Source organism: Canis lupus, chromosome 22, assembly GCF_011100685.1.
Source record: "Canis lupus familiaris isolate Mischka breed German Shepherd chromosome 22, alternate assembly UU_Cfam_GSD_1.0, whole genome shotgun sequence".
Classification (NCBI taxonomy): domain Eukaryota; kingdom Metazoa; phylum Chordata; class Mammalia; order Carnivora; family Canidae; genus Canis; species Canis lupus.
In genome coordinates, this window is record NC_049243.1 from 50,107,125 (window position 1) to 50,128,213 (window position 21,089).

A 21,089-nucleotide genomic window follows, 5' to 3' on the forward strand; every position below is an offset into this window, starting at 1 on the left:
CTGTTGAAAAATTGATCACAAACAAGGTGCAGAACAATCTTAGCCGCTTTTTTCCCTTCGGCCAAGGAGCCCAAATCTACTTTTGAGGCTACGACTCTGAAAGCCTTTGCAGGGATCCCTCCCCCCCACCTTGCTTTCTTGCGCGCGCCCTCTCTCTCTCTCTCTTCCCTTTTTCTTCCTTAAAACAAAACAAAAAAACAACAAAAAATCGTGTCATGGGAGAAAGGCGTTTTGCGGTTTGTAGAGAAATAAAGCACTTCTAAGAGGGGGACTGCGACATGACTTTGAACTTGGCTCAGCTCTTCTGTGTCCTGCAGAGAGAGGAGAACTGGAGCTGGGGAAGAATAGCCAGGAGGGCCCAGCCTGCGGGCTCTCCGGCGGGAATTAAGGAGCCTGCCCACTACTCGGCCGCGGGCGGCCCCCCGAATCCAGCCTGAGCGAGCGCCCAGCCGCGCCAGCCGAAGCGCGCGGACGCTGCAAAAGGGGAATCAGAGCGAAAAGGAGAGAATGGGGCAAAGAGAAGGCTGAGGCGGAGGACGGGGACGAGGCGACAAAGTGTGAAAGGAGGAAAACTTGAAGTCTGGTGCCTTGATAAAAGGGGGGAAGTGAGGTTTTTAGATGTGCAGGTCTGCTATTTTCACGACCAATCTCTAAGAAAATACTTTATTTAGTAAATATTTTTGGAGTAGGCTTTTCCAGTTACTCCCACCCCCCATAGAAATTAATGAAGAAAGTAAGCAAGTGTAAAGGCTGTGCTGTGGGCAATCTTTTTATTGATTCAATGTCCAGAGGCAGCCTTTCTCCTTGGAGATCTCTCTCTCTCTCTCTCTCTCTCTCTCAATGCCCTCTCTGCTTAGGGGGCAGTTTAGCATCTGCTTCCCCTCCCTCCAACAGAGAGGTGTGTGGAAATGAACATTTCCTCCTTTCAGGTAAGGCGAGGATCTTCAGCTTTCAGACAAAAATCTCGGGCTTTCAGACAAGATGACCCAGCCTCCCTCCTTCTTGCCCCCCTCCAACCGCAATTGGGTGGGGACATCGGGAGGGCACAGGACATCTGTAAGCAAGGGGCTTCGGCCAGCTCCGACCTTCAGAGAGCCGCTGAAGCCGGGAGTGGCTGGCTGCCGGCGGCGCCGGCGGTAGAGAGACCAGGTTTTCCCGGCAATAGCGAGCCGGAGTTGTCATCCCGCGTTTTTGTTGATTCCATTTCACCATGAAAATTGCAAATGCATGTCGATTCTTTTCTATTCTTTGAATTTTATTTCAACTCGAAGAGATTTGTAAATAAAAGCAGTTCTCTAGCGAGCTGGGCGAAGAAAGGCGCTGGCTTGAGGCCTTTCATTCACACCTCTGCAGCCTCCCGGCCCGGCGAACCCTCTCCGGTTACCTCCGAGCGCAAGCGTTCCGCGGCGGGACGGGAAAAGTCCCCAACGGCCGACCAGGAGCCCGGGGGGCGGCTGTAGCCCCAGGGCCGCTGGGCGGGCCTGGAAGGGCCCTGGGTCCCGCCGGGTCCCGCCACCGCCCGAAGGTGGGGTCGGGCGTTCCCAGCTCCCGCAGAAGGAGTGATAAATATCTTCTAGAAGGTTTCAGCCCTACAGTCTGGAGGTTTCTTCTCTGGGGGCCCTGCGCCTGACCCTCAGCCAAGCTCCAGCCTGAGCCTTGCTTCGCCGCGCGCCTCCGGCGTCCCCATACTTCCCACCCCACCGTAGCAGCGGCCGGGGCATCTGGGCATCCACCTCCAGGACCACACTGTCTTTAAAGGGCTTCCAGTCCACCCCCTCCGTCACGGGGGCCGCTGCCCAGTGTTTACTGCTGTAACCGGAGCAGGACGCGAGCCGCGGGGGGAGCGAAGCGCGCGGAGCTGCGAGCGGGGCCAGCGCCAGGGCGGGGGGCGGTGTCTGGGTGAGGGTCCGGAGGGCGGGGGGCAGGGGCAAGTCTGGCTTCCCCTAGGCCCGCCATCCGGCCCCCGTGCTTTCGATGCCACAGAGTAAGTTTAAACGGGGGAGGGAGCAGGCAGGGCGTGCCACTCGCTCCCGGGGACCTGTCCCCGGGCCGCTCCCCGCCGCGTGCTCCCGACTGCGCCCGGGGCCTGTCGGATCCCGGCTCCGGCCACCTCCCGCCCGGCGCGCCCGGTCGCTAGCCGAGTGCGCGTGTGACCGCGGCTGCCCTTTCGGAGCCCGCCGGGGCTGGCTCGGGTACCCGGGAGCCGGTGGCCTCTGCAGAAGGGCTCGAGTGCGGGTTGCAGTCTCCTCTGGACCCAGCCAAGGGCACGGTGACCCCGCGGCGCGGACCGGCGACACGCGGCCCTCCCGGCTCCGGGGAGAGCCGCAGCCGGCCGCGGAGGGGAGGCGCGGCGCCGGGCGCGCGGGCGAGGAGCCGCCGGCAGGCCGGGCTGGCTGCGACGGTCCGCGGGAGCCGCGGCTGCGGGGGCAGCGGGGAGCTCCGGGAGAGCCGGGGAGGAGGGGCAGGCCAGCCGCGGGGCGGGGGCGCCGGATTGACGGGGCCTCGGCGGCCAATGGCGACGACGGAAGGGCGGGCGGGGCGGGAGCCGCCGTTAAAGGGGCGGTGTGACCGGGAGTCCCGGCCTGGAGCGGGAGGGAGAGCGGGAGGGGGAGCGGGAGCGGGGAGCGGGGAGCGGGGGGAGGGGGACGGAGGGGAGGGGAGGGGAGGGAGGGGGCGGGGGAGGGAGGCCGGGGCGGGAGAAGCGGGGGCGAGCGGGGGAGAGGAAAGGAAAAGGAGGAGACAAAAAATTAAAAATAAATAAATAAATAAAAGGCTGCGGCGCCTGCTGCAGCGCCCACCGAAATAAGCAGAGGCGGAGGTGGACCGCGGAGCCCAGCGCAGCCCAAAAGTGGGGAGGGACCTGCTTTGGCCTCTTCGCACTCGCTCGGGTCTCGGACTCCGGTCGGTCCTCGAGAGCGCGGCTGCCCGCTCGGGGTCCGGCGCCTGTGGCCGCCCGGCGAGCGGCGGCGAGGGCAGCGAGAGAGCTGGAGATTACTTTTTTATTGTTGTTATTGTTTTTCAGCCTAGCCTCCCCTCCTCCCCTCCCTCTGCAAGCCTTCTCCCCTCCCACATCCCCCCTCTCTCCTCCTCCCCCGCCTCCTCCTCCCGCACAACTTAAAGAAAGAGGGAGCGGCGCGGCAGCCTCCTTCATCTGGGGGAATTCGTGGCTGCCGCAAGTTTACTACGCGAAGCACAGCCAATGCCAAGCGCGGAGGACGCGGAGGGCTAAACACCGCGGCCGCGGCGCGGAACAATACCGGCCGCGCGCGGGGCGGCGCGAGTAGGGCCGCGGGGGAGGGAGCGGCCGACCCGGCGCGCCTGGGAGAGGGCGCCCGGCCTCCGCCCGCCGCCCCAGGGCCCCCGCCGCCGTCAGGTGGAGCCGTGGGCGCGCCTGGGCCGGGGCGCCCCGCGCGGAGCTCGCCTGCGTCCCCTCCTCGCGCGCCTGCCTGGCCGGTGCACGGCCACCGCGCTCGGGCACCGTGGCCCCGCCGCTGCCGTGACTCCATTCTGCGGGCGCCGCTCGGCGCTGCCGGGCCCCGGGTCCGCGGGGCTTGCGAGCGAGTGAGTGTGTGCGTGCGCGCGCGGGTGCGCGCTGGGGTGGGGGCCGCGGCGCTGCGCTCGCCCCCCTCGGCCCCCCTCTCCACTCTGCTCCCCACACCTCCCTCCCGCTCCCTCCTCCCGCCCGCCCTCCCCTGCCCTGCCCGCCCGCCCCCGCCGCAGCTCCTTTAATACACTTTGGTTCTCCGCCTGGCTTTGGACTCTTCTCCTCCTCCACCTCCTCCTCCTCCTCCTCCCGCGCCTCCTCTGCCGCCGCCTCCTCCTCCTCTTCCTCTCCGCGCCTTCGCTCCGCGCCCGGCCGCCCGAGGCAGATCCAGGCGGCGGCGGCGGCGGAGGCGGCGGGCGCAGGAGCGCGGCTCCGCGGGCTGAAGCCGCCACCGACTCCGCCGCCTGCGCTCGGAGCCGGGCGGCCGCCGGACGCGCCGCGCGCGGGGCGGGAGTGGGAGCGAGGAGGCGCGGGGCTCGCCGGGGCCGGCGGGGCGGGCGGGCGCGCTGGCCATGCTCTTGGACGCGGGGCCGCAGTTCCCGGCCATCGGGGTGGGCAGCTTCGCGCGCCACCATCACCACTCGGCCGCGGCGGCGGCGGCGGCGGCTGCCGAGATGCAGGACCGCGAACTGAGCCTGGCTGCGGCGCAGAACGGCTTCGTGGACTCGGCGGCCGCGCACATGGGCGCCTTCAAGCTCAACCCAGGCGCGCACGAGCTGTCCCCCGGCCAGAGCTCGGCGTTCACGTCGCAGGGCCCCGGCGCCTACCCCGGCTCTGCCGCGGCTGCCGCCGCAGCCGCCGCTCTCGGGCCCCATGCGGCGCACGTCGGCTCCTACTCTGGGCCGCCTTTCAACTCCACCCGGGACTTCCTGTTCCGCAGCCGCGGCTTCGGGGACTCGGCGCCGGGCGGCGGGCAGCACGGGCTGTTTGGGCCAGGAGCGAGCGGCCTGCACCACGCGCACTCGGACGCGCAGGGCCACCTCCTCTTCCCCGGCCTCCCGGAGCAGCACGGGCCGCACGGCTCGCAGAATGTGCTCAACGGGCAGATGCGCCTGGGGCTGCCCGGCGAGGTGTTCGGGCGCTCGGAGCAGTACCGCCAGGTGGCCAGCCCGCGGACCGACCCCTACTCGGCGGCGCAGCTCCACAACCAGTATGGTCCCATGAATATGAACATGGGTATGAACATGGCAGCGGCCGCGGCCCACCACCACCACCACCACCACCACCCCGGTGCCTTTTTCCGCTACATGCGGCAGCAGTGCATCAAGCAGGAGCTCATCTGCAAGTGGATCGACCCCGAGCAGCTGAGCAACCCCAAGAAGAGCTGCAACAAAACTTTCAGCACCATGCACGAGCTGGTGACCCACGTTTCCGTGGAGCACGTCGGCGGCCCGGAGCAGAGCAACCACGTCTGCTTCTGGGAGGAGTGTCCGCGCGAGGGCAAGCCCTTCAAGGCCAAATACAAACTGGTCAACCACATCCGCGTGCACACGGGCGAGAAGCCCTTCCCCTGCCCGTTCCCGGGCTGCGGCAAGGTCTTCGCGCGCTCCGAGAACCTCAAGATCCACAAAAGGACCCACACAGGTAACTGCGGGCTGGGACAGGGATGGGGCGCAGAGAGGAGAGGCTGTGGTTGGTTGGCTGGGAGAAACGCGCAGACCGCCAGCTCCTGCTCTGGGATAGGAGGGGTTTTTGTGTGTGCGAGACAGCCAGCGGCTTGTTTTTGTTGGAGAATGAAAGAATATTATCGGGCTGGGTTTTTCCATGTACGGAAATTGCGTTTAAAATGATCGGTGTAACATCAAATGTACGCTTTGGGTGATGCAATTGCTTCGTTTGCTCAGCCCCAGTTAATAATTTCCGATCTAAATAGAACGTACAAAATAAAACTGCTCTCCAACTCGGTGCCCGGGAATTGAGCCTAGAGAGGATTTTGCCAGCTTGTCTGGATGTGCTTTTCTGCTCCGGCTGTGTGTCTGTGTTTGGGTGGCTTGTGTGTTTTCCCACTTCTTTTACTCGCGGTCCAAAAGTCCTTCCAGGGACTCTTCCCATTAAATTAGTCTGGTGTGAGCCGAAGCATTTCTCGTTTAAAAAAAAAGAAAAAAAAGAAAGTTTTTTTTTTTTTTTTTTTTTTTTTAAGCCCATTTCGAGGTAGGTCGCAGGGCTTTACGGTGGGTTCGCAGTAGTTTGTGAAATTCTCTAATGGGCACCAGAGGGTTTTCAATTCCAAACTTGGACCAACAACCCGGTCAGAGAAAAAACCCTGGGGCAGCAGAGCCCCCGGGCGTAATCGCGTGAGAAGAGGGAGCTGCAGAACGCGCCTCTCGACTCATAGATTATTCATCTCTGACCAGGTCCCAGCCAAAATCGTGCCAGACGATTTCCTAAAAGAAAGCCAAATGTTTTAGCAACTTCCCCCGTCAATATTTACTCCGAAGTGGGGATGAGCCAGCGGCCTATTGTTCTCTTCCGGGAAGGGAGGGAGCCGAGGTGCGAGACAAGCTTTTAACAAGGTTTAAAATTTGAGAAATTTATTTGCATGAAATGCTTTCGAGTCCTGTGTCTGAGCGGATGTCTTTAAAAAACAATTTAGGTGTTAATGGAATTTAACGTTAAATGGTCCCCTTTCCAAGAGGAATGATGTTTGAGTTCTCACACCTCTAAATGACTCCAAGCATTTGGAATTCTGGCAACAGGATGCAGGGACCGCCAGAAAATTAAACAGGGAGATTTTGAAAGGCTTTGCTGACGCCCCCCCCCACCCCCCACTGCCCAGCCTGTGCCTCTGCCATCGCTAGATGCTTGTCTTATCCCTAATATTTACCTTCCCCCCAACCCTCGACTTCTTTTAAAATGACTAGAAGAGAGACTAGAATAATGGTTTATTTAATTTGCAGAATTTTGGATGAAAAATACTGGCTCAGTTACGATCCACAGCCCCGTCCCCAAACAACATAGCAACTCCAAATGTAATTGCCTACTGGCTCCAGAGACAAACCGACAGCAGCCCAGCCGCCTGTGTGATTTTGATAATGCCCTAAATATTTTGTCATAATAACAGCTTCTCCATGGCGAGACCAATTTGTTAGAAGCTGCGAATCCAAGGAGTCCTATAGAAAGGTGGGCAGGGCCGGGTTCTACCCCAAATTCATTACAAATCTGAGGAAATGGGTGTCAGTCTAGAAGAAAATTAAAATATGAAATAAATGAGCAGGACTGTCAGGTGGGAAGGCGGTTAATTTCATCTTAGTTCTGTGGCAGAGGCGATCCGACCTGTTAAGGGACCCAGGCCCTTCTGGTTCGCCTTGCAGCGGCCTTGCTCCCTCCGGGGTGGGTGGGGGCTCTGCGAAGCCCTGGGTGTGGGCAGCCTGCGCCAGTGTTTCTATCCACAGGGGAGAAGCCGTTCCAGTGTGAGTTCGAGGGCTGTGACCGGCGCTTCGCCAACAGCAGCGACAGGAAGAAGCACATGCACGTCCACACCTCCGACAAGCCCTATCTGTGCAAGATGTGCGACAAGTCCTACACGCACCCCAGCTCGCTGCGGAAACACATGAAGGTACCACCGGGGAGGCCGGGAGGAGTGCGAGGTGGCTGGCCCGCGGTGCCCGTCCGGCCTGGACAACCCTTACCAGCCTGGGCAGGCCAGGGTTCCCCGGTGCCGGGAGGAGGGCATTTCTGGGCGTGCCCCCCCCGGGAGCCCGGCCCCACAGCAGCTGCACTCACACCCAGTCCCCTTTGGTCTCCCCTCCCGGCTTTTGTCTTGCAGGTCCATGAGTCCTCCCCGCAGGGCTCCGAGTCCTCCCCGGCCGCCAGCTCTGGCTACGAGTCGTCCACGCCCCCGGGGCTGGTGTCCCCCAGCGCCGAGCCCCAGAGCAGCTCTAACCTCTCCCCGGCTGCGGCGGCGGCGGCGGCGGCGGCGGCGGCGGCGGCCGTGTCCGCGGTGCACCGGGGCGGAGGAGGATCGGGCGGCGGCGGCGGCGGCGCGGGCGGCGGCTCCGGCGGCGGGGGCGGCGGCGGCGGGGCGGGCGGCGGGGGCGGCGGCGGCTCCGGCGGGGGCAGCGGGACGGCCGGGGGCCACAGCGGCCTCTCCTCCAACTTCAATGAATGGTACGTGTGAGAGGCGGGGGCCTCTCTCCCTCCCCCAGTCCCCTACCCTGGCGCAGCCCTCCCTCCCGGTGGCCAGCGCCAAGGGCACCCTGTGATGTGTTGTTAAAATTATGAATCTGATTTTTATGATGATGAAAATGATTTTACCAGCAGAAGGATTTTTAAACGTTTTTTTTTAAAAAAAAAAAAATAATCTAGGCATGAAAAGCAAAAATATCCCTTCCGGAGTCTCAGAAGCTGAAAACAAAATAAATAAAAAAATAAAAAATAAAAAACCCCATAAAAAATATTGAACCAAACCCCCATCCTCTCCCCCCTGCCCCCGTGTCCTCTTTCCTTCTCACCCAGTTCCCAGTCTTCTGACAAACTGTACATAGTGAACTCCTTCCTTCTCCAAGGTGGTTTTAATGGCTTCTTGGTGTATAGAAGTTTGTCCATTTGTAACTCTCCGGACTGCGTTCCTTCCTGCCTTTCTTCCCTTCCCTTCCTCAAGTGATGGGCTATTTCTTTTCTCTTTTTAGTTTACCCGGTTTCTTTTTAAGTAATGTGGAAGAAAATGGTTTATTTTGTATTGTGGTATTGAATATTGTGTTCCTTTTCATGAGGCAACTTGATTGTAAACTTCATGCAACTATAGACTGGAAAAAACCGAGCCGTGCCAAAGTCTCCCTTCTGTTTCTTCAACACGTTGATCCACAGCACACATGTACACCACCACCACCACCACCACCACCACCACCAATGCTTGTGAATGTATTTTTTCTGTTAGCTGGGTTTACATGTGATGTTTTAGTGCTTTTGCAAGTTCAATTCGTTAGTTCCTGTATGAAAGATTGTGGGGGAAAATAAACGTTGTGCCGTTAGCTTTTCCGTCATAACACCCTTCCTTCTGTAAATACCCGTTACCATATTTATCCATTTGTAATTAAATTATGGTATTAACTTGCTACAGAGGAAACAATATTTATAAAGAATGTTTCTTAACTATAAATATGTACAATTGTGGGCATAAACTGTTTCAGATTTTTTATTTGAAGGTTTTAAGTGGTTTGATCATTTCTCGTGATATGTTTTGAGAGTAATGCATACAGAAATATAATAAAATGTGTTGAAACTGCATGAACATACTATTTTTTTTTTCTAGCAAAGTTATTAAAGACAAGGGGAAGGGGACAGCTGAGGGTTGATGTGGGTATGGCTCAGCTGCCTAAATGAATGGGAGGTACCACCTTGCATCCTGGGGAGGAAGGTGTATGTATGCATAGAAACCAGGCCAAACTGCCCCTTTGGCAGAAAGTCTCAAAATTATTTTCTACGTCCTTTGTTTGTGGCTGAGAGTGAATTAAATTTTTGGAAAGGCCCTGTGAGGAATGGCGGCAGGAACCTTCAGAGTTTCTAATGGCTCCATTATCTGAGGGAATGCCTTTCTTTCAGCTATTTGGACTGGATTTAAGAGCACTAAACATTTCCTTATTCTTTGTTTCCCCTTCTTCCCTGCCCCCTTTCCTCTCCCTCCCTCTGAAAAGCTGAGGTACAGTTATTTTTAATTGCACATTTAAAACTGAGTTGAGTACTTTGTTTTTGAACTTGGTCCAGTGATTGTAGTTTAAGGGCCCTTTTCTACCAAGTTTTTTTTCTTGAAATTTTAGAGAGCCAGCTCAAATTCTGCTTATCTGCACAACTGCTGCACCACCCATAACTAGGATGTTCAGGAAAAGGAGATAGTACATTTAAATTTCAGAAAGCAACAAACTATTGGCCCCAAACAAGAGAATCTCTTTAAGAATTCAGTAAAACCGAATAAGATAAAGACTCAAATGGTCAGGTGGAAGTGAGGCAGAGCCCCAACCACCAGTTTGTGTATAAGGTTTGCAGCTTCACTCCCCTCCCCTGAAAACAATTGATCAAATTTCAAAGATGCTCTAAGGAAGAAGGTAAAGATAATTTTAATAATCAAAGGGTGGGAACGGGGGAAATTATTTTGAAATCCCTGAGAACTCAAAAACCTCTCATCTCTTCCTGAGTATCCTCTAGAGTCCCTGGCAGACCCTGAGTCACCCCCCCCCCCACACACACACACACACCACCCGGTACTGAGTAGATATTCTGAGAGAGTACCAGCAGCGACACCTCCTGAGGATGGCCCAGTGGGCTCTCCGGACTCTGCGGGGGGAGACCCAGGGCGCGGGTGGCTGCTTCAGAGACAGCTGCTTCTGTCTCCTTCTTTCTGCAGTCCACTGAGCTGCAGGGCCAGGCAGGCTAGGCCAGAGGGCCGCTTGAAGAGAAGGGCAACCCTGACCTCCCCGAGACCACCTATCCAAAGGGGAGGGAAAGACTCCAGCCTGGTGTGTGTGTGTGTGTGTGTGTGTCCCCCAGAGGGTGACAGACACCTGGCTAGCCCTCTCCAGTGGCCCAACCAACTGCCCAAACACCAGCTCCTGAAGCAATCAGCCCCCTATTAAAGTCAAATTTATAACCCCTAATAATATTAAGGAGAATTATTTTTTTTTTTTTTTTTTTTTTTAATTTTTGTTTATTTATGATAGTCACAGAGAGACAGAGAGAGAGAGGCAGAGACATAGGCAGAGGGAGAAGCAGGCTCCATGCACCGGGAGCCTGATGTGGGATTCGATCCCGGGTCTCCAGGATCGCGCCCTGGGCCAAAGGCAGGCGCCAAACCGCTGCGCCACCCAGGGATCCCAAGGAGAATTATTAAAATAATTGGCATATGTTACTGATCCTTGGAAGATTTCATTGAACACATTATAAGCTATGAGGAAAGTGTTTAGTTTTTCAACCCCAACCTCCCACTCCCCACCTGGGGGGACCCCCCTCCAGGGGAAGGGTGAAGGAATTGGATGAAATATTTATCATCACTTGGGCAAGAAAGAGATAGTCTATCCTAGATGTGTTAAACGTGTTTTTTGTTGTTGTTGTTTTTTTTTTTTTGTTTTTGTTTTTGGTGGAAATTATTGGCTTTGAGACATCTTCCCAAATCTAAAGAGAAGGGTGGAATGGAGGGAGGTAGGCAACTTTTAGTATCAGGTCAAGGCTTGGGGCTTTTCTTCTCATTTGGCAGCAGCAGAAGGAACTGCGCAACAAGAGGCAGTGGCTCTCACAGTCCTGAGTTGGCTTGGCTGGCTTTCCAGCGCTGAATGTCGGAGAGCTACCGGGGGACCCTTCAGGCCCGGGGCGCTCATCCTAGTTTTCAGCTTGAGATAAAAATGGGAAGGCTCCTGGCGTGCGAAGGGAGATCGCAGCCTGGGAGCGGGTACCTGGTCCTCCCTAGGACGCGAGGAGCGAGTGGGAGCGGCTCTCCCGCAAAATGGCTCCTGTCCCCAGGGCCTGGCGCCCCAGCGCTTTGTCCACACTAGGCACCGACCCGATGGTGTGCTCCGCTCCACGCCTCTCGCTCCGGCCCCTCGAAGCCCGGGGACAGGATGGCGGGGGGAGGCGGAGATGGCAAAAGTGGTCGAAGGCGTCAGAACTGCTCAAGTTGGAAAGCGCGAGGGGGGCTGGCGGTGCAAGACTCTGCGTCGCAAACGGCGCCAGGCCCGGGGGTGGGGGGCGCGCGCGTGTCTGCCCACTGCCTGCACCGACCTGAATTCTAACCTGCCCTCTTCTGGACTCCAGGGCTACAAAACCGAAGCCCATCTTCGCTTCCCTCGGGGAGCCAGAGTTGCGGGGAGGCTCGGCTGCCTCCGCCCGCCCGAGGACTGTTTGTGCCGGTCACTGCCATCAACTTGAACTTCAGGGCGCCCAAGCTCGCTCCAGATGCGCGCCGCTCCGTCCACCACCAAATACCTCCCCTCATGCAAGAGCCGCTTTATCCGGAGGCAGCTGGAGCCCCCTTGGGAGGCCCATCATTATTATTATTAATTATCATGATCCTCACTGCATTATTAATGATCACAATGATAACTGGCATCGGTATCAGCTCCTCCCGGTTCAGTGAAGTCCCCCAAGTCCCAGGCGGGGAGGAGGTCACTCCTGGAGCAGAGGCCGTGTTGATTCTGCTCTGGGCCTGAGCAAGGGGAGGCTGCTAAGGTCGAGGCCCGGTGGGATGGGAGGAGAGGAAACAGGTCTCGGGCCCTGCACACCCCGTCCCGCTGTCACAGCCTCTTTCCTTTTGCGGGCACCTTCTCTCTTCCTCCTCCTCCCTACCCCCTGCCCCTTTTGTCTTTTTCAGACGGATGTTTTCAGTATCAAATGGTGCATTTTCTGCACAAAACTGTGAGATTAGGACAGATTACAGGCTGGACTGGACTTTCGGAGTTTCCCTGTACATTGGGCTGTTCTCTCGAATTCCAGGTGTGACCAGGAAGGCCTGGGTTTTCCAAGGGATCAGTAGCCTGCTGAGTAGGCAGGGCTGATGGGGGGGGTGGGGGGAGGTGTTCTCTGGTGGGTCCCTGGTGAGCACACCAGTAGTACACCTGGACACGCAGGGGCCCACCAAGTACTCATTTGGGACTGGGGTCCAGCCCTCCCCTCTATCACCCCACGGATATAACCCAAAGGGCCCCCTAGGCCTGTGTCCAAAAGCTAAGCAATAAAGGCCTCAAAATAATACCTCATCAAGACTTGGTTGAACCCTTGGATGCCTTTTTACTTAAACAGACCGGAAAGCGATGCACAATACACGTTCAATAAATACTTGAGGATTGATTATATAGTCTGATATCGCTTTGGTTCCATAGAAACTTGGAGCTCCTCGGCCAACTGCTACCCCTAGCAGAACGCAATAAACGTTTTCTATTTTTAACTGGCAGCTTAAAACAGGGCTGGAGACGCGTTGCCCTCCTCGCTCACCCCCCTCCCTAAGCTCCCAACAGATTGCTGAGGGGGGGTTTTGTTTTAGGGAAGAATCTAGATCCTTTTAGACTGGGTCCAGTGATGGGGCATAAACCCTCAGGTCGTCCCTCTGGGATCCTGTGAAAGTAAAGGCAGCCTTGGCAGTTTCAACAGGGTGTTGCGAATGAGAACTTCTGTAAACCATAACCAGGGCAGCCCGAGGGTTGGAGTTGGGTTGGAGTTCACGGTCAAGGCTGTGGGGCTACTGGGGCCGCAGAGTCCACGCCCGGCTCCGCCCCTGCTCCTCCGCGGCCCAGATCGCCCTCAGGGCGCGCGGAGCCAGGGTCCTCCCACTCCCGCCCCGCCCCTCAGGGCCGGGTCCCCCGGACGGTGGGTCCTAGGGCCACTCCTCGCACTTGCACCTTTCCTTTTGTTCCCAAGGCTCAACGAATTTTTTTTTTAAGATTTTACTTATTTATTCATGAGATACACACACACACACACACACACACACACACACACACAGGCACAGGCAAAGGACGAAGCAGGCTCCATGCAGGGAGCCCGATGCAGGACTCGATCCTGAGACTCCAGGATCACTCCCTGGGCTGGAGGCAGACTAAACCGCTGAGCCACCCAGGGATCCCCTCAACGAGCTTTTCAAGAGGTGACACCTCGCTTCGTCTCCGGGGGGCCTTGCATCCTTTCCTTGGTCCCGCATCCCGCATCCTGCCTGCCGGGTCATTCGGGTTAAGGCTCAGCGCAGCCACCAGGCCAGAGCTGGGGGCACCGCATTCACTTGAGTGCTGCACACAGACACCCCCCCCCCCCCCCATCCACACAGTTCTCTCTCACAATCTCTCTCCACGGTCAACATACACACATACACACATGCACTCACATGCTCGTCTCCTTCGGCAACCCCCAGCCACCCACTCTCGTGCATGGGATAGACCGGAGCTGCAGAGATTGGGGGCGCATGGAAGCAATCCCAGCAAGAGATGATCCTCTCACCCGTCCACTCTTTCTCGGCTACCCCACCCCCTACGGCCTCCCTCCTAAAGGGCCCGGCCTGCCCTGAACTCTCCATCCAACTTGGGTTTTGAGAGTCTTACTGCCTGGGCCTTAATTCCGAGGCCCAGGCCCGCACTTCCAAGTTGGGCGGGGGATCCCCCGCACCCAGGCCCGATCCTTCAGGCTCACTCCCCGGGGAAGGTGACAGGCCCGACTGTCCGCTCCCCCCACCCCCCCACCCCCCCACCCCCGGGTGCGCGGGCGGGAAGGTCGCTTCCTCACCTCTCAGCTAAACCAGAAGGGAGGGAAAGAGTTTTCTAACCCTCGCTCCTTTCCAACCTCCGCCTTTATTTAGCCTCTTCTTTTCCTAACCCCCTGAAGCCAGTATTTTTCTGTCCCCGAGGCCAAACCTGGTGGCCCAGGGGAGCAGAACAGGGCTCAACGCCGCCAGAGAGGTTGGGGGTAGAAATAATAATAATGTTAATAATGTCAAAGATAATCATCCTAGTTAACGCTCCCTGACTGGGTTGCTCCTCAGAGGCCGACGGAGGCCTGGGGCGGATACAGACCGCGCCGGGCTGGGAGTGGGCGTGGGGTCCTTCATGGGGGAGGGTGCGGAAGGGGTTCTTAGGTTGTCTCCCCCCATCCCCCCATCCTGGGTCTGGAACCACGCCGAGCCAGCGACTGCTTGGCCAGAAGCCGCGCTGGGCCTCTCGCAGCAAACGCGCACGGTTCGTTCTTTTTCTTTTCTTTCTCTTGGCCCACTGGGCCCACAGTGGTTGGTGTGGCGGAGTGTGGTTTCTCGAAACTCTTTGGAGTCGTCTGGGTCTGTTTGCCCGACGCCCCCACCCCATCCCCCCAGCCCAGGCCTGTTCCCCCTCCCCCTCCCCGCCGGCAGATGAATGAATGGTGGCTTTAATGATCCTGGGCGCGGCGTTGGCCCGGCGGTTCTGAAGATGCTCTGACCTGTAGGGAGGGCGCGAGAGGTCAGGCGCACGCAGGGCCGGGCTTGGGCTCCTCCCAGGCCCGCGCTGCCCCGATATTGATCTCGGGAGAAAGATAAACAGAAAAGCTGGACATTCGGTCATGAATACTAATGAGCCAGGGTAGGAGTTTTAATTGCTGTCGACTTCCTTTTTCCAGTTAATCTTTACTGCAGACTTCGGAGTCGTCATTTCGAGCTTCGTTTTGTCTCCTTCTCTCCCCGCCCTCCTTCTTATACTTTCATTTGAAATGCCCAGGCGAAAGAGACCCGCGTCAACTTGACTTCATCCCTTCCCCTGTGCCCGTGTGTGCGCGAGAGCCCACAGCCCGCGTTCCCAGCAGGGCGCTTCTTCTGCTCACTAATTCTGGAAATGTAGGGGATCCTATAAAATAAATTGTTTCAATGTGGCTTTGGCGAGTCTGCTTCTTGACTTCCTCACCCTTATTGTTTCCAAGACTTCGTGTGTTCTTGGCCTTTAAACTTCCTCTTGACGATCGCATCTTTTCTCCAGGCACTGAGCTCCTTTCTACTCCAGACGGGTGTATTCCATCCCCAAACGTTCCCGTTTCTCGAGTCTCCAGGATTTGACACTGGCTTTGCCAACCGCAGTGTCTAAGCGTTTCAATCTAGCAGTGAATTCTCAGGCAGGCTAATTCATCAGTTTACATAATTGCAGTGTTTTCTTTGGTACCTGTAAGCAACAGTGAAATCTGAGACAGGAACCTGAGGGAATTTCCAGAAACATTTCTGCCTCCATTCTTAATATGCATTTGATAACTTGGTTATACTGTCTTTCTTAAAATAGATTCATTCTTGAATTGATTTTTCCCTTGAAAATATATAAATTGACTGTAAATCCCATAAAAGAGTTTCAGCTGTATGATCAGGAGAGAGAGAGAAAAAAAAAAAAAAAAAAAGCAAACCCGATTTCTGAAACAGATTATGCAACTCAAGGCAAAACCAAAACCAACCAAAACAACACACACACACACACACACAAAAACCCCAGCTGTATTAGAATAATTTCCAGTATTATTTTGATCTTCAAAGTTTGGTACAAAATAAACTGTATTTTACATCATTGTCAATAGCTCCCAGCATTGAAGTCTCCTGAGGATTCTGTTTCACTTACACTTTTCAGTTCAAACTTTTTTTCTTCACACAATGATTTATTATGTAGGTAATTTTAGGGGATACAGTTTACAGCTTGAATTATTAGACTGAACACCTCTGGCTGACACCACGACGCCTTTTTTTTCAGCCTGCAGCTGTGAGTCACAACCCCATTTTCATACCCAACCACTGCACATTCCTCCACAATGTATATTTCCTTCTTGCAAAGATCAAACATGCTTTGGTCAAAGTGTTTATTTTAAAATACAGGAAAATTAAAACTAAACACAGCTCTGCCGAAAAATCCCCCAATGTATCATATTTTTCCTCCTTCTGTGCCCACAAAAAAGTAACAAGTTGTAGCACTTTCAGGAATAAAATTTCAAATCGAAGGGGAACACACAGGCACATACAGACTCGATTTTCATTTTATTATTGAAACACATCAGGAAACTTCCCACTTCTCTTCATATTTGAATCCTGTTTGGATGTCTTTAGTTTTTCCTATAAAAATATCAGAAGCAACAACAGCAACGGATCTTCAAGAAGATACTGATAGGCATCTATTTTAGTCACAAACCTACACATTCATTATTTCTAGGATGTTTTTCTATCTCAGTATCTTTCTTTTAATTGTATCATCCAGAATATAACTTAAAGGAGAGGATATTTTGAAGTATTTGCCAACAGGAAGGAGGAAAAAAAAAAAAGTAACTCAGAAACAACATTTCCCAAGCATCTGGGTAGGTTTTTGGTGTGTGCATGCGTTTCCTTTTTCCCTTAAAATTAAGGTGAAAAATTACAAGGTAAAATCACTGTTTTTCAGCACCTAAATCGTGTGAAGCGGATTTTAACTGCAGATTTTGATGGACAAGTTGTCCTTCTGCAGCCCACTATCTGCTGCTTTTTTCAAGCTTCTCTGGATTCCCATCTGACAGGGATATAGACCTCAGCCACTCCTCTCCCAGGCAGTTTACTCAGCTTCTCAAGCCACGCAGTTCTTTAACGGGGCAGAAACTGGTAGGCTGTTTTTAATCAAGTTTGGAAGCAGAATCTTTTCCCTCTGACGACTGTGCCCAGGGGTGGATCCGGCTGAATGTCTGGCGCTGCGGGCTGCAGGCTCGGCCACCCCTTTTTCAGACACAACATCAGAGAAGGGTATTGAAATAATTGCGTGTGGCAGAAATGTTTAAAAAATAGTATTTAACCTCTCTTACTTCCCATACTTCTGAACTAAAAGGCAAAAGAAGCCAAGAGGAAATCTGAAATGATATTCATTTACCTGCCCAAGGCAGACAAGAAACTTGTAAGAACTTGATGCTTTGAAAATGTGCTCTACAGAATCTTTCAGATTAGGTGCTGCTTAAGATCAACGGCAGTAAAAAACTGTTTAATGATTTGATTGGTTAAAACTTTTCTAGATATCAGTGATAATGAGTTAGGCTAGAAGTCTCTTTCTAGAAATAATTTGGAGGGCATATAGAAAATAATCTATATGTGATCCTCTTCTTCCTGTTCTTTAAGGCGAGATAAATTACAGTACATACTACTTGGATTTTTTTTAACTTTAGAGAAATAATAAAAAATATCTAGCCCTCACATATTATACTATTGAGAATTCTTCGCAAGAGTGGAGAAACAAGGATTTTCAAGATGAAGAACAAAACAAGGAATCAGATTACAATCTTTCTCTAAAATACATGTCTTCCTCCGCTGGGTTTTCAAATGATATCTTTGGTGATTGTTTATCTGAACTATCTGTTCAAATTAAAATGAACTGAATATTTTCCCCTTGACAGTTTAACTGCTGACACACAAAATATTTCTAAAAGTTCTAAATGAAATTCAAAGATTTAAAAAAAAATAAAGCCTCAGTAACAATATTTCTTATCATGACCAAACCAATTTATAGTGAACTTCCTTTCATCCTAGGTAAATCATCTGATACATCAAAATAAAAATCTCACCTTGAAAATATCAACTGTTCTGTCAATGTTATGAGGAGTTATTTTCATGATATGCAATTGGGATCTTTTATTTCATTTCCTTTTTTTTTTTTTTAGATCCAAAAGAATTAAGTCAAAAACTGATTTGCACTAGGGAGGAGGTATTATCAATGAAAAGTCCTAAAGTATAAATCAGACACATCTCAACTACCTCCTACTACATACATACACACACCCTTCCTGAGAAAAGAAAATGTTTTAACTGAAGAGAGCAGTCATACCGATGATCATCTGACTTCAAATGCCTTCTGGAAAAGTCTATCATAGTTATTTTACAATAGAGCAAAACTGTCATCAAAAGTTTCAGGGTGACATTTTTCTAAATCTTTACATGCTAATTTACTAATTCAGACATGTAAAAAATAATTGATTTTATCGGGCAAAGTATTGCATCATCTATCTGTTAACATAGATATCGCCCATAGAGTGCTATTGTAATCTATGTAAGTTCTCTTATTTTTGACAATTGAGTTCACTTGTAGTCTACTATTCACTTATGCCCCCAACATTTTTGCAGTTGAAAGTTAAATGCTGGGCACTCTGAGGTTGGAAACCCTATCAAATGCTTTCTGTGGAAGCAAAAGTATCTTCCTCTGACAGATGCTACTTTAGGTGTGTTTGCTGTCAAGCGGATCTCGGAATTAAATTAGCGTCATCACTTGCTACTATTTTTCCAAGGTTTGCGGTCCAAGTGGCAGCCCTCTCTGAAACATGCCGTAGGTTCTGTCACATGTGACTCAGAGTCTCCTATTTCTTTGCTTCAAATTTCGTTTTGTGTTTAAAATATAATAAAGTCGGTGTAAAAATAATCTTTAAGAGAGTACTTTCAAGAAGCATTTCCTTTCCTACTGCCAGACAACGCTGCTCCCCAACCTCTTGGCTGGAACCCTTGCTTTCGATTTGTTTGTTTCACGCATTTCCCTAAAGAACCAGGCTCTTTGCGCTATTTAATTCTGCTTAAAAAAATGCATAGAAACTTGTGCCTTGAATCCTAGTATGAAACAAATTGCTATCAAAAGTGTATCAGATTCGTTCCAAATATGTGATTTAAATCAATATTCCCATGCTAGAATATTTTTGAATTTAAGGAATATTTTTAAAATTGTCATTAGAAAAAAAAATTGTCATTAGAATCCGCACTTTTGCAATGTATTTTCAATTGAAGGAGGCTTGCCTGCATTTCTCATGATAAACAAACAAAAGATAACGATTACCGTCTGCTTAGACCTTCCTTTATTATTATTTTTAGCCCGTGTATCATTACCTAACTGGTATGTGTTATTCTGTCCAGCTCTTGATGATCTAGTTGAATTCTAGACATTGTGCCAAGAAGTGTATTTGAAGCAGATAAGTACATATAATACAAATGCGTTTTGTTAGACCTGATGGATGCTATTTTTCTTTTAATAGGTTTGTAGCAAACTAACACAATAACACAATGTATTCCTTTTCAAGGTACATTGTTGAAACAGGTCTATTAAGAGCGCGTTGAGCTATTTCTCGCTTCTATTGAACAGTCTGTTGCTCAAACACAACAGCCAACAAACGCCAGCTGCCTCAACAAAAGTAGAAACCTAACCCTTTTATGTAATGTTTTAACAGAAAGGGTAGCTCTGTTTAATTAAAAACATTGATGATTCAGTGAAACAATGGAAACTCAAGTTCAAGTGGTGCTCTATTGATTTAAGATGATTTTTACTAGCAATGGGTATAATTCATTTTTTTTTTTTCCTGGCTCTCTCTTGTGAAAAGGGGTTCCTTCTTGTGGCATTATTTGGGTGAATAGGAAAAGACAGAGATGGCTATTGCCTTAGAAACCTGATTAACGCACGTCGCTTTGAGGGTAAGGTGTTTAATTTATAAGTGCACCCCATATTTTTTGTCAGTTTATTCGCGGTGGGGAAGCTTTGAAAGTAGCTCCTCTCAGCAGGTTAAAAAGTGAAGTCTGCGTCCTGGCATTTAAATGTCTTTGTTATTGTGTCAAGCAAGTTGTTGAAAACCGCATGCCCGGAATACTAAGGTTGGGCGGCTAGAGGAGGCAAGTTGTGTGTGTGTGTGTGTGTGTGTGTGTGCGCGTGTGTGTGCGCGCGCCCACACGCGCCCCTGGGCTCGGGGCTGTGTGCGCTAGGACAATTATTTTCATCAGCTGCTTGCTGGCCCGCGCCCGACCGCTCCTCTTTGCAGAACCGACGGCCTCCGGGCTTTCAAGTCTGAAAGCGAGGCAAGAGGAATTCCTCCGAGGAGACCCCCTCCTTGGGAGCGTCGAACTCTCAGCGCCCCGGGGAGCGGGCCTAGGTCAAGGGTTTCCGGGTGCCCCGCCCGCCCCGGCAGAGGACACTCAAAGACCGCGAGGTTCCGGGTTTGGCCCTCCCGGGACCTCCGCGAGGGCCGCCCGGGAGCTCGGGGCGGCGGCCGGGGCGGGGGGGGCGGGGAGGGGGGATAGGTCAAGGTGGGCGGAGGCAGGTGCTTCCAGCGCCCCGCAGCCCGGCAGCCGGCGCCGTTCCGGCCGCGCTCGGCGGCCGCCCTTCTCATCCTTCCTCCCGGTCCTCCCGGGCCCCGCAGGCTGGTCTTCTGCATCCTCGGACCCCCCCCCCCCAGTGCGAGGGATGTGGGGACGCAGCTCCCATCCACATCCCTCCCCCAAAACAGGCGGCACGAGGCTCGGATGTCCGCAAAGCCGACCTACATAGAGGCCACCCCCAGGGCCTCAGCGCGGGTCGCTACCCATAGGACGCCCTTGTCCGCAGCCCAGGGAGGGCGCGGGTGGCCCCGGGTCGGGAGCTGCTAGGTCCCATCCAGTGGTCGTACAAGTCCCCGGGGTAGGGCCTGCGAAAGAGCGCCTCGGCCACCGTTTGCTTGACGTGGCCGCTACCCTCGTCCGGGGCGGCGTCCTTAGAGCCGCTGCCTCCGGGCCAGGACAGGCCGCGACAGGCCGCGACGGGCCTCGACAGGCCTCGGCGCTGTCCTTCCGCCCGCTCCCGGCGTCCTGTGCGCCCGGGGGGTCAAAGGGCCCGGGCCCCTTCCGGCGCCGGGCCTCGCGCGCGTGCGCGGGCGCCTCGGGCCACGCGCCCCCTCCCCCAGCAGGCGGAGGACTGGTGGCGACGTGGCCTTGAGGCCGCAGGTGGCAGCCCGTCGGGGCCTCCTTCCCAGGTGAACCCCGGGGAGAACGTGGCCAGGAAGGGACCGGGGAGAGGGGAGAGGGAAACATCCACATGGGCCCCGCAGGCCTAGACTGAATTATTTAAGCTGTTCCCGGTGTTTAAAGAGGTTTTTCAGTTTTTAAAGAATGTCGTAAAAAAATATCAGCCCTTGTTAACTCCCTCATTATATGCTTTTTTCTCCTCCGCTGAACAAGCCATATTTCCTGAAACTGAGGAGTTCTGTGTTTAAACACGTGTCAAGTGTCTTATAAATAATACAAATTCATAAAGAAGAGGAGGAAGTTTAAGGGATACCTGGAGTACTTGGCGTGGCTGCGTGTCCCTGTTGGGTTATTTCTGGCCGTGGGACTGTCGTGAGGAAACGGCTG

At 53.4% G+C, this 21,089-nt stretch overlaps 2 protein-coding genes and 1 pseudogene across 2 annotated transcripts in view; 2 read left to right on the forward strand and 1 right to left on the reverse strand.

Annotated features, from left to right (window-relative positions):
* Positions 1 to 4,045: 4,045 nt before the first annotated feature.
* Positions 4,046 to 8,770, forward strand: ZIC2 (Zic family member 2). Its single transcript, XM_038569387.1, has 3 exons — positions 4,046 to 5,128; positions 6,937 to 7,100; positions 7,311 to 8,770. The coding sequence occupies exons 1-3, from the start codon at positions 4,057 to 4,059 to the stop codon at positions 7,659 to 7,661; spliced, it is 1,587 nt and encodes a 528-aa protein (XP_038425315.1). The 5' UTR covers positions 4,046 to 4,056; the 3' UTR covers positions 7,662 to 8,770.
* Positions 8,771 to 20,267: 11,497 nt separating this feature from the next.
* LOC100687654 overlaps positions 20,268 to 21,089 on the reverse strand; it is a 39,217-nt pseudogene continuing 38,395 nt past the window's right edge.
* Positions 20,627 to 21,089, forward strand: part of PCCA (propionyl-CoA carboxylase subunit alpha) — a 462,758-nt gene continuing 462,295 nt past the window's right edge. The window contains exon 1 of the mRNA XM_038569960.1: positions 20,627 to 20,710. The gene's annotated coding sequence lies outside the window, so the exon portion shown is untranslated. The remainder of the gene's footprint in view (positions 20,711 to 21,089) is intronic.

Coding starts and splice junctions, on each gene's coding strand:
- ZIC2 (XM_038569387.1), top strand. CDS start 4,057: ATGCTCTTGGACGCGGGGCCGCAGTTCCCGGCCATCGGGGTGGGCAGC. Junction 5,129..6,936: donor CCACAAAAGGACCCACACAG/GTAACTGCGGGC, acceptor TTCTATCCACAG/GGGAGAAGCCGTTCCAGTGT. Junction 7,101..7,310: donor CGCTGCGGAAACACATGAAG/GTACCACCGGGG, acceptor TTTGTCTTGCAG/GTCCATGAGTCCTCCCCGCA.